This window comes from Lepisma saccharinum, chromosome 15, assembly GCF_977018435.1.
Source record: "Lepisma saccharinum chromosome 15, izLepSacc3.1, whole genome shotgun sequence".
Classification (NCBI taxonomy): domain Eukaryota; kingdom Metazoa; phylum Arthropoda; class Insecta; order Zygentoma; family Lepismatidae; genus Lepisma; species Lepisma saccharinum.
In genome coordinates, this window is record NC_139243.1 from 5702300 (window position 1) to 5718595 (window position 16296).

At 37.3% G+C, this 16296-nt stretch overlaps 1 protein-coding gene across 2 annotated transcripts in view; it reads right to left on the reverse strand.

The window, feature by feature from the left end:
- Positions 1 to 1191: 1191 nt before the first annotated feature.
- LOC145999374 (meiotic recombination protein DMC1/LIM15 homolog) overlaps positions 1192 to 16296 on the reverse strand; it is a 32884-nt gene continuing 17779 nt past the window's right edge. For both annotated transcript variants that reach the window (XM_083136319.1, XM_083136320.1), the window contains exons 5-8: positions 13995 to 14160; positions 10714 to 10896; positions 7184 to 7293; positions 1192 to 1534 (exon numbers count right to left, since the gene is read on the reverse strand). In XM_083136319.1, coding sequence (XP_082992445.1) covers positions 1465 to 1534; positions 7184 to 7293; positions 10714 to 10896; positions 13995 to 14160 — 529 coding nt within the window. In that variant the 3' untranslated portion in view covers positions 1192 to 1464. The remainder of the gene's footprint in view (positions 1535 to 7183; positions 7294 to 10713; positions 10897 to 13994; positions 14161 to 16296) is intronic.

Consider the following 16296-nt stretch of genomic DNA (forward strand, 5'->3'; position numbering starts at 1 on the left):
CTAAACGAATATATTCTTCATTATTAATTTTAGTACTTGATAAATCTTTCGGGGGGGGGGGGAAGGTTTGGACCCCCTCCCCATAAATACGTCCTTGGTTGTAAGAGACGCTAAAAAATAAATTTTCTAAAAGTTTGGTTTCTTTTTGGACAGAGCTCATGAATACATTTTTAAGTTAGTACAGACTTAAAGCACAGAAATATAACGGGATACATCACACTTGATTTTTTAGTCACAAAAGGTAATCAAGTGGATCAAAAAACATCTCACTCTACAGACATCACCCTCTTGAAAGGTCTAAATTTATTTTCACATTAGGAAATATATGCTAACAGACTGCGGGGAATATCTGAATAACTGTAGCATGCTTCTTTCAAAAGTCATTACCGGCTCCTGTGCATTAGCCCGATTTAATTTGGTTCGTCTTTCTGCCACTTGGCTAATTGCAAAGATGAGGATGAGTGATGATATGATAAAATTGATGAAGGGACACTCAGAAAGAACACCCATGCACAGGCTGGGATTCGAACCTGGAAACCCTAGGATCGCAGCATGCTGTGGTAACAACTCCACCTCGAAGGTTGTCTGTACATTAGCTCCAAGGAAATCTGAAATCTGTAGGATATCCCATCCAGTAATTTCCTCGAGGTATTTCTCTCAGTAGCAATTTGAATGCAAAAACAGTCTTGCCTTTTAATAAAAATGTAGCCTCATTTACATTTACGAAATACCCTTCGAATCACAATAAATATTCCATCTTGCAAATAATAACAACATGAATGTTCTTTCTTAAATATTTCAATTAATAACAAAATCTTAAAAGTGCATAGTTTTTGTTACAGAGATCATAAATAGAAAACATGGCACCCTAAAATGAAAATATTTAGTCCTTCTTACAGAACTAACTGTTTTAAAATACATTTAGGCAAACATTATACAATGAAACATGCAATTAAAATATTACTTAACTAACAAATAGGTCCATGTTCAGGTACAGTATACTACAGTAACGTTTTAAGCTCATTTAACGATAAAATAGAAACTATGCTGTAAATAATGAATTATTACAGTACAAAAATAAATTATCTTGTACAATAAATATTAGTAACAATTACTAAAATAAATGTGAGAAATATCACGTGTGTAGTATTTCTTTACATAAAAATAAAATTAAAGAGTATTAATTGTCCATTTTGATCATACATTTGTAAACTGCTTAATGCATTTTTATAAACTGAATATGTCTATTGTACTGTGATGAACAAATATTTGTGACATTTTAAGAGGCAAATTAATCTGTACAATCATGGAATGTGCATTTATATACAGTATACGATATACGTTTTATCAATGTAGTACAGCATTTGTTAATAAAATATGTTATTTAACACAATATTGAGATATGAAATGGGATTATGTATGTCATAGGAATGCTATGTGTTGGAAGAACAAAGAATGGTTTATTTATTCTTTTGCGTCTGCAATGCCTGCTCCCGTAATGGCAAACATGGCCTCATTCTCAGGCAAATCAGGACTGAAAAATAATGTTAATAATTCATATAGTCGTTTTGTTTCAAATTACACAGTGAGCTTCAAATTCATTTAAAATTATTTGTACATATTTGGTTGGAATCGTAATATGTATGTTTCTTGTATCTTGTTGCACGTCTTGCTTGCCTACTCAGGAATGAAATGAGAAAAAGGAAATGGATTTTATTAAAAACCTCCATGTATGTACATGTGTGTGTGTGTATGTCTACACAAGAAAGTTACATAAAGTCCACAATAAATGTCAGAAATTATCAAAAAATAATTTCTAATTTCATGAGTCTCTAACGATGCCTTTGGTATGAGATCGTTAATCATGATTCATGATATATTCATGCGAGGCTTGTGTGACCTAAATGGGAGACGACACCCTGTATTAATCTTCTCGCATCAATATTGTCTTCATTTTATGCATCCCCAATGAAATTGAGATTTTTTTTTAAAAAACGTGCAACTTTTTTGCAATAAAGGTTTTTGCTCTATGCACAATCTCTTGGCAAGCATGCTTATGTCATTCTGATATATCAACACTTCGATAATGCTTAAAGTTTTGGATGCATACTGTATATATGAGTCCCTAGGTGTCATGCTGGAAGCAGATGCAAATTTTGGGGGATCTTTGGGAGGCTACGACCCTGGGCTTCAAACTGTAAAAGGTTTTCACTGGGTAGAGGGGCATTGCTTTGAAAATTGTCATAAAATGAAAGGAAATGTGATATTTGTAGTATGGTAAATACAGAGCTACTCAAAATTATAATTAAGATACTCATGTTTTCCGCGAAGCTGTTTTACATTATTCTCTATTAATTTCGGTAGCCAAACTTATGTTAACACTAATGGATTGGTTTTTCAAAGACTATGGGAAGGTTGACGTGCAGTATTGTGGTGGCCTGCACACGCTCCTGATTTGGAACCCAGCGATTTCTGGTTATGGTGAAAGAGGGTGTCTATAGAACGGAAGTTTGTCATATCGATGACCTCAAGGACAGAATAAGGACTGTAGTATCATCTATTCCCAACGATTTCCGTGTCAAGGCTTTAAATGCTACTGTTGCACACTTGTTTATGTGTGTTGCTCACAATGTAAATCATATGATGTACATACAGTATTGGCCAAATTATTGGACTCATTGTGAAAAAAGAAGCACATTTCCTTGTTTTAAAAGTGTTCTAACTAAATGTATTTGACGATTGTTATAACTAAAGCCCGGATTTTTATGTAATATCAACCCCTAAAATATGTACATAAATATGTAATAAAAATGTCTGAAATATGTAAAAAATATGTAAATTCATAATGAAATATGTACTATAAATATTTATTCCAAACGTTACTTCCTATTTTTGTTACATTTTTCCTCACAAAGGGATATGTTTATTTAAAAAAGACTTACAAAAATTGAAGTTACAATATTACAATGCTTACATTAAGTATTTCTTATGTTCTTATAGAGCAAAAATATTAACCACAATTTGAATATATTCAATATTTAATATACAATGTCACCAGGTACCATTCAAAATGTTCAGTAGTAAATTTTTGTTGCCCAAATTTTTCACTCAAAAAGCACTTACAAAAATTCAGGTTACCTTTGATCTTGGGGCAGGCACTGTATTTAATTATTTAACTTACAATATGTTACCAGGTACATTTCCAAATGTTCAGAAGTAAATGTTTGTCGCCGATCAGATAATATGTTCTTGTACGCAGAGAAACTTCTCTCCACGTCACAAGAAGTAACCGGAGCGTACTTCAGGAGGTGAATGTGATCGGGAGAAATATCATTGGGAGGGTTAACTGTTTCACCATTGAGAATGCTGCTCACTGTAAATAAGCTGACGTAACCTGGGTTTCTTTCAGTCACTGCGTCAAATTTTCTTCGAGCTTTCTCTTCCACATCTCCTCCAACAGCAGACAGTTTCTTTCTTGCATCCTCATATATATCCATGGCTTCCAGGAGAGGAAGCCCAACAGTTTCAAGTTTTTTTTATGCTTGTATCAATCCAACCAAAATTGCTGTTTATGTATGCCATATCGCAAGCAAGTTTGGTGTCCTTGAAGAGATTTTGAGCAGTGCGTATCGATACAGCTGAGTCCGCCGAAAATGAGTCAAGCACAGATTTCACTTCTTCAAAATGTTCGTTGTAAAACTTACTTGCCCGGATCCAAGTGCCCCATCTAGTAAGAATAGGTTCCGGAGGAAGTGGTACACCTGGCAATTGTTCCTTGTAAACTTGCACACGTTGTGGTGCCTTCAGAAACACCTTTTTCGTGGAAGAAATTAGTTGGTTGACTTCCGGGAAATTGCCTCTCACCTCCTCAGCAATGCGTTGGAGAGCATGTGCCAAGCAAGTAAAGTGGATCAAGTTAGGATAAAACACTTTAAGTGCCGTAGCATCTTTTAACATGTATGACGCACTGTCTGTGAACATGAGAAGAACTCTCTCTTCTTGTACGCCATCCGGATACAACAATTTAAGACTGTCATTCACAAATCGTGCTATGGTGGAATGATTAGTACGCTCTAGAACTTTGCATGCAATGAGATGTGGTGTAGATGGAGAATCAGCAATTAGCGTTGCAACAATGAAATTACTTACATACCGTCCCAAAGCATCAGTTGTTTCGTCGATGGAAATCCACACATAGGAACTGCCTACTTCTGCCCTAATTGATTCTAAAGTTTCTTTGTAGGAATGTGGAAGATATCGCTTTCGAAGGGTTGACTCGTAAGGAAGTTTACGGCCACAATATTTTTCCAGAAAATCCCGGAACTTCGGTACTTGAATTTTATACCAAGGGATGTTTGCTTCGCACATTTCCTTGTAAAACACACTGAATGAAGAATCCTCTTGCATCTGGGTTAGTTAAACTTGCTTCTTTTCACTCCGTAGTTGTTTGTTTTTCACATGAAGTGAAGTGCGAACATGTTGATCTAATTGAGACTTCATAGTGCACCCAACTTTTTTATCTCACACTCGACAAAAAATAACTTTACCATCCGTAGTAAATGCATGATCGACTGCTATCCAAGATCGCAACTTTTGAGATAACGAGGAGGTAGGCGGAGCCATTCCAGCTTTCTACAGCTAAAACACTGTTTAAATACTGAGGCAAGCTCTTCTTAAAACTCCAATGGTTAAAATGAAAAGGCGACGAAATATATATACGAAATTCTACGATTGAGTTAACAATACTTCATTTAAGATTTGTCGCCGCCGGCTGCAAAAATCAAAACGATCACAACAATGTACGGATGAAAGGTAAGTGCCTCTCAGCGTTGTACTTGCCGCCTTCCATTGTTGGTTATCTTCGTTCGCTGTGTGTTGCTTGCCGCTCCATGTTACAAACTGGAAACTGAAACACTGTCGAATCTTGATGTAATTGTTACGATGCGGCGAATCAACGAACTGCTATGTACGTACAACGAAGGCAAATCGCACTTTTAAGTTACTATATTTTTTTAGACCTGGAAATGGGGAGGGGAAGTGAGAAGATACTTTTTTAACTAGTAAGCCAAAAGTTCATTGGATTTTCCTCTTAAGGACTGTTTTATGTAAAAAATATTTCATATGTTAGGAATATGTAATATTTAGTAAAATATGTAAAAATATGTAATATAAACCTTCACTGTGACATCTCTACTGACGTAATTCGTCAATATATTTTAATTCCAAGCTTGTACATATAAAGGAAAAAATATGTAATTACATAGAAATCCGGGCTTTAGTTATAACTTTTTATGGGATTAAACTGTTTGTCTGCTTCGATATAGTTCCACAATCCATTCTATTACTGTGTCCCAAGAATAAATGGCAGCACGATTCTTTGCATATTCGCAAAAATGCCTGGAACAATACATACATTGTTTACCATGTTATTTATGCTATTTTTTGGTTATAACAAAGGAAATAATATTAATTCTGGTCTTCTTTATTTGTATCTTTGGAGCAACATGTAATTTCATAAACCACGTGGTTTGAAGTTTAGAAAAAAACGTAACAAGGAATTGTACACAAACAACGATTAAAGTGGGCTCAAAAAGAGCCAAAGGTGGTCACACGAAGTACTGACAGTACTTGCAGTGTGTATAACAATGCAATGTGTATCACAAAACATTAAATCTGTCAAATTTCTCTACATAAAGTGAGTTAATCTGTGTTCATTTTTTTAAACTAATGAGTCCCATAATATGGCCAATACTGTATGTTTTGTGAATACATGGTTTGTCCCATTTAATTTTTAACATAATTTTGACTAACCCCGTATGAAAACCGTATAATGGAAGTTAAATATTGGGGAGGGGGAGGCTAGTGATGTTTTTAGACCTGGGTATTAATACATGTAAATCTGGGCCAGGACAGAGTAGTATCACTATATTTCCAAAAGGGTAGTAGGGACACTGCACTGTTAAATTTGTCACTACGAGGTGCATTCAAGTTCTAAGGTCTCCTATTTTTTCTTTCATAAACAACTTACACAACAGAGATAAAACTTCATTCACTTCTCAACATAGTCTCCCTCTAGACGTACACACTTTTCGCAACGTCGACGCCATGATTGCTTGGCCGTCGTGAACGCTTCTTTAGGGATCTGCTTGCCCCACTGAAAAATTGCCGATGCAATAGCAGCACGAGAGGAAAATGTGCGGCCCCGGAGAAAGTCCTTCAGTGTTGGGAAAAGCCAAAAATCACTAGGTGCAAGGCCAGGGGAGTATGGACAGAGCATGTGATTCACTTCAATTATTTTTTTTCCCATGAAGAGCGGCTGAACAATGGCCACCCAATGAGGAGGTGCGTTGTCCTGATGAAAGAACACAGCTTCAGCCATTTCTTTCGCAATGCTGGAAGCAACTTGGTCCTCAAATCAGTTCCATAGCTTGTACCCATCATTGTGGTATCCTTAGGATAGCATTGCGTGAGTATAACGCCTTCGCAGTCCCAAAACATCCCTTTTCTCAGCAATGGAGTAACTGGCATCTGGTTCGTGGGCAAGGCTCCTTCGGTTTGTTTTCATACGACATTCGACATTCCTTGAACTATCAGACCTACAAACGCACATTGCTCACGTCCATGACACCACCACAGCATGTCTCAGTCAATTTAATATGAATATCGATGGGTGTTACTCCATGCAGGTGAAGAAAATGGATAATAACACGCTGTTCTTTCGATGTAAGTGATGTCATTTCCAGTATGAAAAATATGTCCGTCGTTAGATAGCACCACTTGCTTCCTATGGGCCGTTTCGTGCTGTCATCTGGCCTCATCAACCTTCAAGAATGGATGCTTCTTCTCAAACAACTCTCACGTCTATAACTGCTTCTAGTAATGAAGAAAAAAATAGGAGACCTTAGAACTTGAATGCATCTCGTACTTATTCAAGTTGTGTTAGTTACAACTAACATGGATACTCCGAATGAAAATCATGCGGTGGTAGTATATTCCCTGTGATCCCTGAAGATGATATGCGTTAAGAATTCACCACACAACAAGCAGTAATGTTATCAGGGCTTCCACTCACTTTGCCAATCCAAACTTACTGGCTAGATATTTTCAAGAACTTTCTGGATCATTTCATAATGGATTAACATACTAATGTATACATCTTAAGACCAAAAGAATTCGTACATACCTGTCATATATTTTAGCAATCCTTGTCTCCCCACGACCTTTCCTCAAGGCAACGCGAGTGGTTGAAGCATGGGCTAATATATTTCCACCAATCGGCTTCTTCGGATCTGCCTGCAAAGAGAAAAGCATCAAGTTATTTAATTGATGTTCAATTATTAAGAATGCAATTACTCCACAAGTAATATTCCTGTCTAGTTACTGCATCGGTTATGTAAGAGGTCTGTCTAAAAAGGATCTTACTTTTTTCCTGCAGAATATAATGATAGGGTGGCAACACTGCACACAGTGGTGCAGGAAGTATACAGGCCTGAATTTTGGTGTAAGAAGTATTACAATATTAAAAAATATGCTTCAAATTTGGGGAATTTATGCTGGAAAATCTTGAATTTTGTGAAGAAAGATGATGTCGTTGAGGTGTGTTAATATTATGTATAACCATGATAATCAGGCTATGAGGAAGAACAATTATATGTTTATTACCACAGAATTGTCTCAGTTCCTTGGACACCATGTTATTCTAATGTTGAAGGGGTATTAAACCTTGAATTGTGTTTTATGTACACTGCACATTTTATTTCGTCTATTCATGTTTTCACTTCATCATCAATAGGGGCATGCATATTTCGTTATCGACAAGAAAACGAAATGTCAAGAAACATTGTAGTGTTAACTTTTCATGTTTTTGAAAGGTGTCTGATGCATTTTGCTACCATGCTTTGTCACGAAATAATGCAAAATGTGAAATAAACTCTCAAACACGAAATTTAGGGTTTATTTACCGACGCGACACCTTCCGAGGTCTGAATTATCCTGTGAGTTATGCAATTCATGTAAAATTATTGATTAATTCTGCTGTTAATATTGGAGAAGCAAAAATGGACTCCTTTACACAGAAATAAACTTAATACTCTTATAACTACATAAATGGGCTATTAGAAGTGAAATGTTAATTCTGTGGAATAAGTGTAGTTTTTAAATCAAATTTAGGATTATATTCACAATTTTAAAACCAAAATGTCATTTTATATAGCACTTTTGATGTGATTATTCACCGCTATAACACCGATATTTTATTTTATTTACCGCTTTTGAACCTGAAATTGACTCAGTTTTTGTACTGAAATTTTGATTTTTTATTTACCAAAAATATGTGGCTCTAGTCGTCAGCATTCTTAACCCTGGGTCATTTCACAAGTTATTGTCTAATGTCTTGTGTTACAAAATATATTTTATTAATTAATTTTTAATGTTGTTCTGACTATAACGACATGATACAACACTTTCAACTTGAATGAAAAAGTATGATTTGAACTAATAACTCCATTCTAATGAGTTCAGGTTTTATTTTTCCGCACATGTACATGCCTGACGAAGCCACCAGACAAGTGGTGAAATCGATCGCAAACAAAAAGTGTGCAGAAATATGAAACCTGAACACATTGGAATGGATTATCTATCTCTGCGTAAACGCCAAACAGATATCTTTAGATATAATGCTAATAACTCCAATCTGCTACTTGTGGGGTTATCTTAAGAATGCAGTGTACAGAAGTAACCCCCTCCCAAAAAAAAGAACGGAGGAACTCAATATGCTGCAATCCAGAATATAACTGAAGAAATGCTTTAGATATGACAAAGTATTTCAATATGTCCAAAACATTATAGAGTTACTTTTAGCACTTGCTATAACTTACAAAGTACACTAAGTGAACAGGCAAGGTTAAAGGGAAATTCTAACTAACTAACAATCTAGCCTTCTTAAACCCGAAGGTTCATGGCTGCATCAATACAGGCCTTCCATCTGTCCCTATCTTGAGCAAGATCTATATACTCTTTTCCATCCCTACCGATTTCCTTTAGGTCCATCTCAACGTTATCCCTCCATCTTCGTCTTCCTACAGGTCTCTTACCATCAGGTTTCCCAACAAGAATCCTGTAAACTCTTCTTTCTTCTCCCATTCATGCCACAAGGCCTGCCCATCTATGTCTTCTTGATTTAATCATTCTAGTAATATCTGGACATGAATACAAATTACATATGTAGTTCTAAATTATGTAACCTTCTCCACTCACCTGTCTTCTCATCCCTTTTAGGTCCAAATATTTTCCTAAGGATCCTATTTTCAAATACTCTCAATTTATGTTCCTCTTTCAATGTAAGGGACCAAGTTTCACACCCATATAATACTACAGGCAAAATTACTGTTTTGTATATTTTAACTTTTAGTTTCTTAGATATTAAACGAGAAGACAAAAGTTTATGAAGAGAGAAGTAACATGCATTTCCTGAATTAAGCCTACTTTTTATTTCATTTAGGGAGATTCATCTAAAATACAAGTAATACACTAGGCATTAATAGAGCCATAATCCAGAAGCGAACAAACAAATTACACTATTCTAAATAACAACTTCCCGTTTCCGCATTGCTAATTTGATAGTTTTTCCAAATAATTTTGAAGTCTGACTGCCATCATTCACTGAGAATACAGTCAGGAAAAACTACGAAGTTAGAAACGTGGAAAAACGAAATTTCTCATAAACAATAGTAAAACTGCATTTACTGCATTCATCATGAAGTTACACTTTGTGCTGGGGCTATTCAAATAGACCATGAGTGCACAAAATCCATGCCATGTTGCCATATTTAACAGTGAAGAGATATTTGTGGCTATTCATCCCGAGAATGATAGGTTGCTAAAGAAAAATCATCCTCCCTATTTCTGGAGTGAAATTGAAGTCATTATGATGCAGTGGCAGTCACCCATCCTACTGAAATCCATTGAAACAAAGCATGTGATTGGCACAGTAAACAACTGAAAGTTGTGATAAATAACACACATTTCAGATGAAAATTATTCTGCGTAACGGGAAGGATCGAACCAATATCGTTCATTTTTTCATTAATTTGTCTAAAGAAGACCCTGTTAGAGGGTGGAAATGTTACATTTTTATACTATAAAAGATTGCCTTGGTCAGCATTTATTATTTTATCAATATCGTTCTGTAAATTTCGCACATGCCACGAAAACATCACATGGGGCAAGTAAGCACATTAATGTTTAAGCTATTATTGTATTTGATATTTTGTATTGAATTTTATTTGTGGATGCATATTTTTATGTTAAATAAATGTGTATCATTTCCATATCAACGTGTTAGGAATAATCACTTTTCTGTTTCTAATTTTTGTTCTTAGGTGCACAAAGAAAACGTGCAACTCAAAAATGAAAAGCAAGTAAATTTTTATGAAGGGTTGCAGAGACATAAAGGAAGACAATTTTTGGTACTAATAGTGAAAAATAACACAAAATAACATCAAACGTAAGGCAGTATACAGCTTTTTGATCTTATTTAACAGAATTTGGACTTTAACTCCATTTGGTTTGACAATATGAATAAGAAGTTTGTAACAAGAAAGAATATACTATTTATGATAGTAAATGGCTAAAAAAATGGAATCATGTGTTGTTTAAAGCAACCGCTCTGCTGCAACAAAATAACAGTGGATATGAACTGTTGGTATGCAATACCTGGAACGTCAGGGTAGCCCCAGGATCAGACGTCATCTGGTTTGTAATGAACACAGCCACATTGTACTCCTCTGATATCTTCTGGAGACGAGACATCATCTGAGCCAGCTTCTGCTGCCGGTCCGCTAGCTCCCCTCGGCCACTGAAGTCCACCCGGAACAGCGCCATAATGGAGTCCACTATCTGTCAACAACAATGGGTCTTATAGGTAAAGTTGGTTGAGCTTGGAGATACGGAAGTTCATAAAAGTAATGCGAAACTGTCACTTCACATTTCAAGTAACATGCTACGGAAACATTGCTCTCTAGCCTTCTTAAAACCAAAGGTTTATGGCTGCAGCAACACAAGCCTTCCATCTGTCCCTACCCTGGGCAAGATCAATCCAATCGTTTCAATCCTTACAGTTTTCCGGTCCATTTATCCCTCCATCTTCGTCTTGGCCTTCCTACTGGTCTCTTACCGTAAGGTTTCCCAACAAGAATCCTGTAAACTCTTCTTTCATTTCCCATTTGTGCTACATGACCTGCCCATGCTACCCACACATTACATTGTCATGTACTTTTAAACACACACCATGGGCGTCAGGAAGGCACCCCCCTTCCCCTGGAAAATGAAAGTTAACCAAAAATTATATATTTTACACATATAATCAGTGCTCGAAAAATATTCTTCAGAGCTAGGCGTCAGGAAACCACCTACTATAGATCGACCACAAGGAAAAAAACCTTGGGACAAGAAGTCCCCGCGCAACTTTCCCTTCTTCCCTCCACCTCGGGCCATAAGCAAGCATGGTCCACTCTCCCCCTCCCCTACTCGCGGGGGTACGGTGTACAAGACTCGCGGGTCTGCGCAGGTTGTTTTGCTCGTGGTTCCACTATAGCAATTGTGCATACTACTGTATAAGAAGTTGAGCATCACCGTATTCAAAACATCGCTAAATCATGCGGGAAATGTGGGTTGGGGGACAAGGAGTAAGAAATTGTTTCTGATTCTATGAAATGTACACAACGTTGATAAAAGAATCATTTGCTAACTTACGCTGTACTGCAATTTGAACTTAAAGAGTCTTCAAAATTTTGTACATGCAAACTAAAAAAAAACGGCAATATTACAGCAAAAGATCACAGTCGCCAGGCTGAAATCTTTAGTCGCCATGGCGACCTGGCAACTGGGATTTTTCGAGCCCTGCATATAATTTCATTTCAGCCACAATAATGTGCGTTAATTATTGCACGAACATGATAAATTCAAATTTAAGCAATTTTTTTTTATGGAAAATATGCCATGTCCCCTCCCCCATGGAAAAAATACCTTCCTTGCCCCTTCCTGGGAAAAATCCTGCGGATGTCTATGACGCACAAACATTATAAATAAAACTTTTACTAGATCTTATATTTTTTAATTGTACATCTTTCATTGATTTACTTTATTTTACTTAGCTTTTGTACCGCTTCTGGCTAATTTACGAAGATGGGGATGAAATTGATGAATGGACACTCACAAACATCCATGCCCAGGCTGGGATTCGAATCCAGGACCACTGGTGTCATAAGACTGATGTGCTAATCACTCCGCAACGAAGGTCAACTCAGTATGGTTGTAAATTGTAGAGGTCAGAAGCTCAATTCACACTTTCCAGAATTCACCATCATGCATCAGACTGGTGAACCATAAATAACATCAAATTCAGTGAAATCTGGAAAGCTTCATACTAAAACAAATAAAGACTAGATTTGGAAAGCTCATGTATGGGGCTTGGAAGTTGAGGAAAAATCCTTTCATTTTCCTAGTATCCGAAGACGAGGCCCAACATAATATATGTTCATTTTGGGTCATGGTAGGCCAGAAAAAGGTGGGTTTTTTGTCCTTTTTTTTGCCTTTTTCGGCATTTTTTTGCTTATTGGTCTCTTTTTAGCATTTTTTAGGTCTTAACGGGTTTTTTTTTGCAACTTCTCTTTCTTTAAACTATATTTTTACTGCCCATTCTCAATTTGAATCATCATCAGTTCATCACCTATTAAACATTCTTTCTATAGTAAAGAAATAAAAATAAATATATTTGAACCATCCCTGCAATAAGAGAAAAACATTTTGTGACAACTGAAGCTGGTACGGTACAAGGTCCTTTAACCGTAACTTGTCTCGAAGGTCGCGCTGTAAGTGGCAACTTTCTCTTGTTTTGAAGCTTTAAGCACGGTGTATACGACCAGACAGCACGAGCCTGCAAAGATCTCAAGTCAGATAAGGAGGTGCCGTGCAGAGGGAGGGGGCAGGGAAGTTGTCTTCAGACTTCGGATCACATTTATACGTCCTTCTTTTGATATTTATAGGTATTTTTTTGGCAATTTATAGGTCTTCAACTTCCGAGCCCTACTCATGTATATTCATGTTTATTAGTCACCGATAGTGATGAAATATTATAAAACATTCGAACAAGTGTTCTTGGGTTACCAGCCAGGTTAAATCGACTTTAGCAATATTTTGGTCTGTGTGTGGGGGGCATCCCCTCACTGATTTGCACCGTGCGTTATTAACCATTGGTAACAAACAAACAAACAAACAAAAACTGATCTAGTTTACAATTTGAAAATACGAAAGAAAAAAGTATGTTACTTTACAATAAAGTGCAATCTCTTACATTTGTTTCCTTGACTCTTGTATTATTATTGGGCTTCCCCAATGGAACAGTGGTAACATTGTCACCTTGTAATCAAGGTTTTTTGGGTTGGGCACCCAGTGGAGGTGTCAGTCTGTTGGATCTCGCTTTACACTGTAGGTCCAATCCCGATTAGCTCATATGAACATAAAGTAACAAAATATGTAACTAGTATTTTATTTAATTGTTTAATTAATTAATTAATAGTTGCGACTGATGACTTGCTATATATTTGGCAACACTTGAATGAAACGTGTCCAAACATTCAGTAAATAGAAAGGTGTATTCACTACAAGCACTGTTTTATTGACATGCATGAACATGATAAAATGGACAATAAGAAACGATTTGACTATGAAAAGGCATATCGTCGCACCTATGCCAAAAATATGTGCTAAATCTTACCTTTGAGGTAAAAGCATTTTAATATTCAAAGTTCCAGAACAAAAAGGTTTTACATTTGGATAAATGTTGTCATCGGGAAAATATGTACATACATATGCTGTATATTAGGTCATGTAATTTGGCAAAGGAATGTGTCAACGAAAAGTAATCAGAAAATGCACTAAAGTCAAATTTTTCACAATCGTGGTTTTGGCACTGGTGCAGCAAATACGAAACTTACAAGTAGTTTGAAAACTCCAGCCTCCTCATGGAACTTGGCTGCGACGTAATCCAGCAAGTCAAACTGGTGCTCGCTGGTGTAAGCTCTTGCGTACAGGACGTTGTCCAGCACGGCCGTCTGATCCAGGTTGAACCTGTTGGCTATCGGCCTCAGTCTGTCAGGGCGGCTGGAAATCTTGTTAAGGAAGATGCGACAAGTTGTGACTGGTACAAGTCATTCCATATGAAATCAACAAACACAGACCACACGTAACTCTGCTCCTATTTGGCGTAGGAAGCTGAAATAAAGTTTATTGTACAGAAAATTGAACAAGCTTTCCAATGATATGTAACAAGCGTACCTTTGGATAAAAACAAAATATTGTCACTTGACACATTTAAGCTAAACAAACTCGGAAAATGCAATTTATACAAATTTTGACTTTGAATAATTTTACAATTACAAAACAAACTAGACTCAATATTTTCGCAGTTACTAAGTTCCATGCAGTTTCAACTCCCCAAACTTCATTAAAATCTGAGATGGTCAGGTTGAAAATTGCACATAACTGTGTGCATATGGAATGGTTCATAAAGGTTTTACAATATCAAATTTTGCAACCAAGAACAGATTAAAATTAAAAAATATAATTATGTAAATTATGGATTGAGTGATATATATATACAGAGCATTCCCTGACATTCGTTACGAGACTTGGCGGCAAGCAGCCCGGCATCAGTGATTGCCTTTCCCGGTGAATGGGTCCGCGACAGTCGCATGCTAGTTCTGTTTTTTTTGCTCTCCCTGCCTTCGCTCTTTTTCCCTTTCTGTTGATGTTGCAGACTGACGCCAGTATAATCCTCCCTCGGAAGTTGTGTTGTGTCGTGTCCGTGTGTTGAAGATTGTGGCTTAATATGGCACCACAAAAGTTTACATTACAACCAAGGATTTATCTTCTCGAGTGTTACTTCGGAAAGAGGAATTGTGGAGAAGTGCGACGACGTTTTGCAATGAAATTTCCTGTGGAAAGAAAAATGGGGAAATCTAAAAAAATAAAGTATACAAAGACAATCCGCACACCATCCGTGAGTTAAAAGAGAGTATTGTACGAGAAATCGGGAGAATTACAGTAGACGAACTTGCATGTGTAAATGCCAATTTCCTTCGGAGATGACAGGAATGTGTTGCAGCAGAGAGACATCATTTTCAACACCTTCTGTAGTCAAGGTTATTACACAATATGAAAACTGTAATTTTAATAGCCGACTCTAGCGACGTTCGTTGACCCATTCACCAGGAAAGACAAGCACTGATGCCGGGCCGCTTTCAGCTGAGTCTCGTAGCGAATGTCAGGGAATGCTCTGTATATACATGGATAAAAGCAAGGAGGGCCAAAAAGGCTAAATAAAAATCAAAGAAGGAGAAAGCAAACATTCACCGGACAGTGGAAAAATTCAGAAATTCAGGGGTGAGGTGGGGACGTTACTAGGTGGCCTTGTTCAGGCCAGGTGGAGTGGTTGCACTCATGGCCGATATATAGGCCCTCTCCCATCTTTTGCGAACAGAGGTGTTGGCTGGTTGGGGTAGGAGTTGGATGATCACTACCCGGATGTTGTGGTGGTTGGTGTGGAAAGCGAAAGTGAAGTCCAGGTTGTGGGTGGAGGAGCGGTGGTTATTGATGCGGAGGTTGAGGGCCGTTGATGTTTCCCCCAGGTCTACACCTGATCTATATGCTCACCTGCAACATCTGTGGTGATTTTTACCTGGGGGAAACATCAATGGCCCTCAACACCCTCATCAATAACCACATACATAATATACAGCGTGTCCGTAAAGTCGTTTGAGTTGAGTTTGAGTTGGTGTTTTAAGTCCACTTTATGCACAGTAAGGCTAATCGGGACTGGACCTGCAGTTTAAAGTGGGATCCGAACCACTTGTGCCTCCAGCGGGTATCGAACCCGTAAAGTCGTGGTGCACTTTTGACCGGTCACAGGAAAGCAAGAAAACAAGATAGAAATGTGAAATCTTCGCCAAATAAAAGGAAAACTCTCCAAGTTTCCGTAGTACGATGTGCACACAGGTGATGACGCAACACCACGAACAAACATTCCCCAGCTGTGGATAGACAGGGGTTCTGTCAAGCCATGGCCACCACGATGCCCAGATCTGCACCCTTAGACTTTTACTTGTGGGGTTATGTGAATCAACATGTGTACAGTGAACATATCAACGACATTAATCATTTAAAACAGAGAATCACAGACGTTATTCACTCTGTTACACCAGACATCCTTAACCGTGTGTGGGAAGAACTTGAGTATAG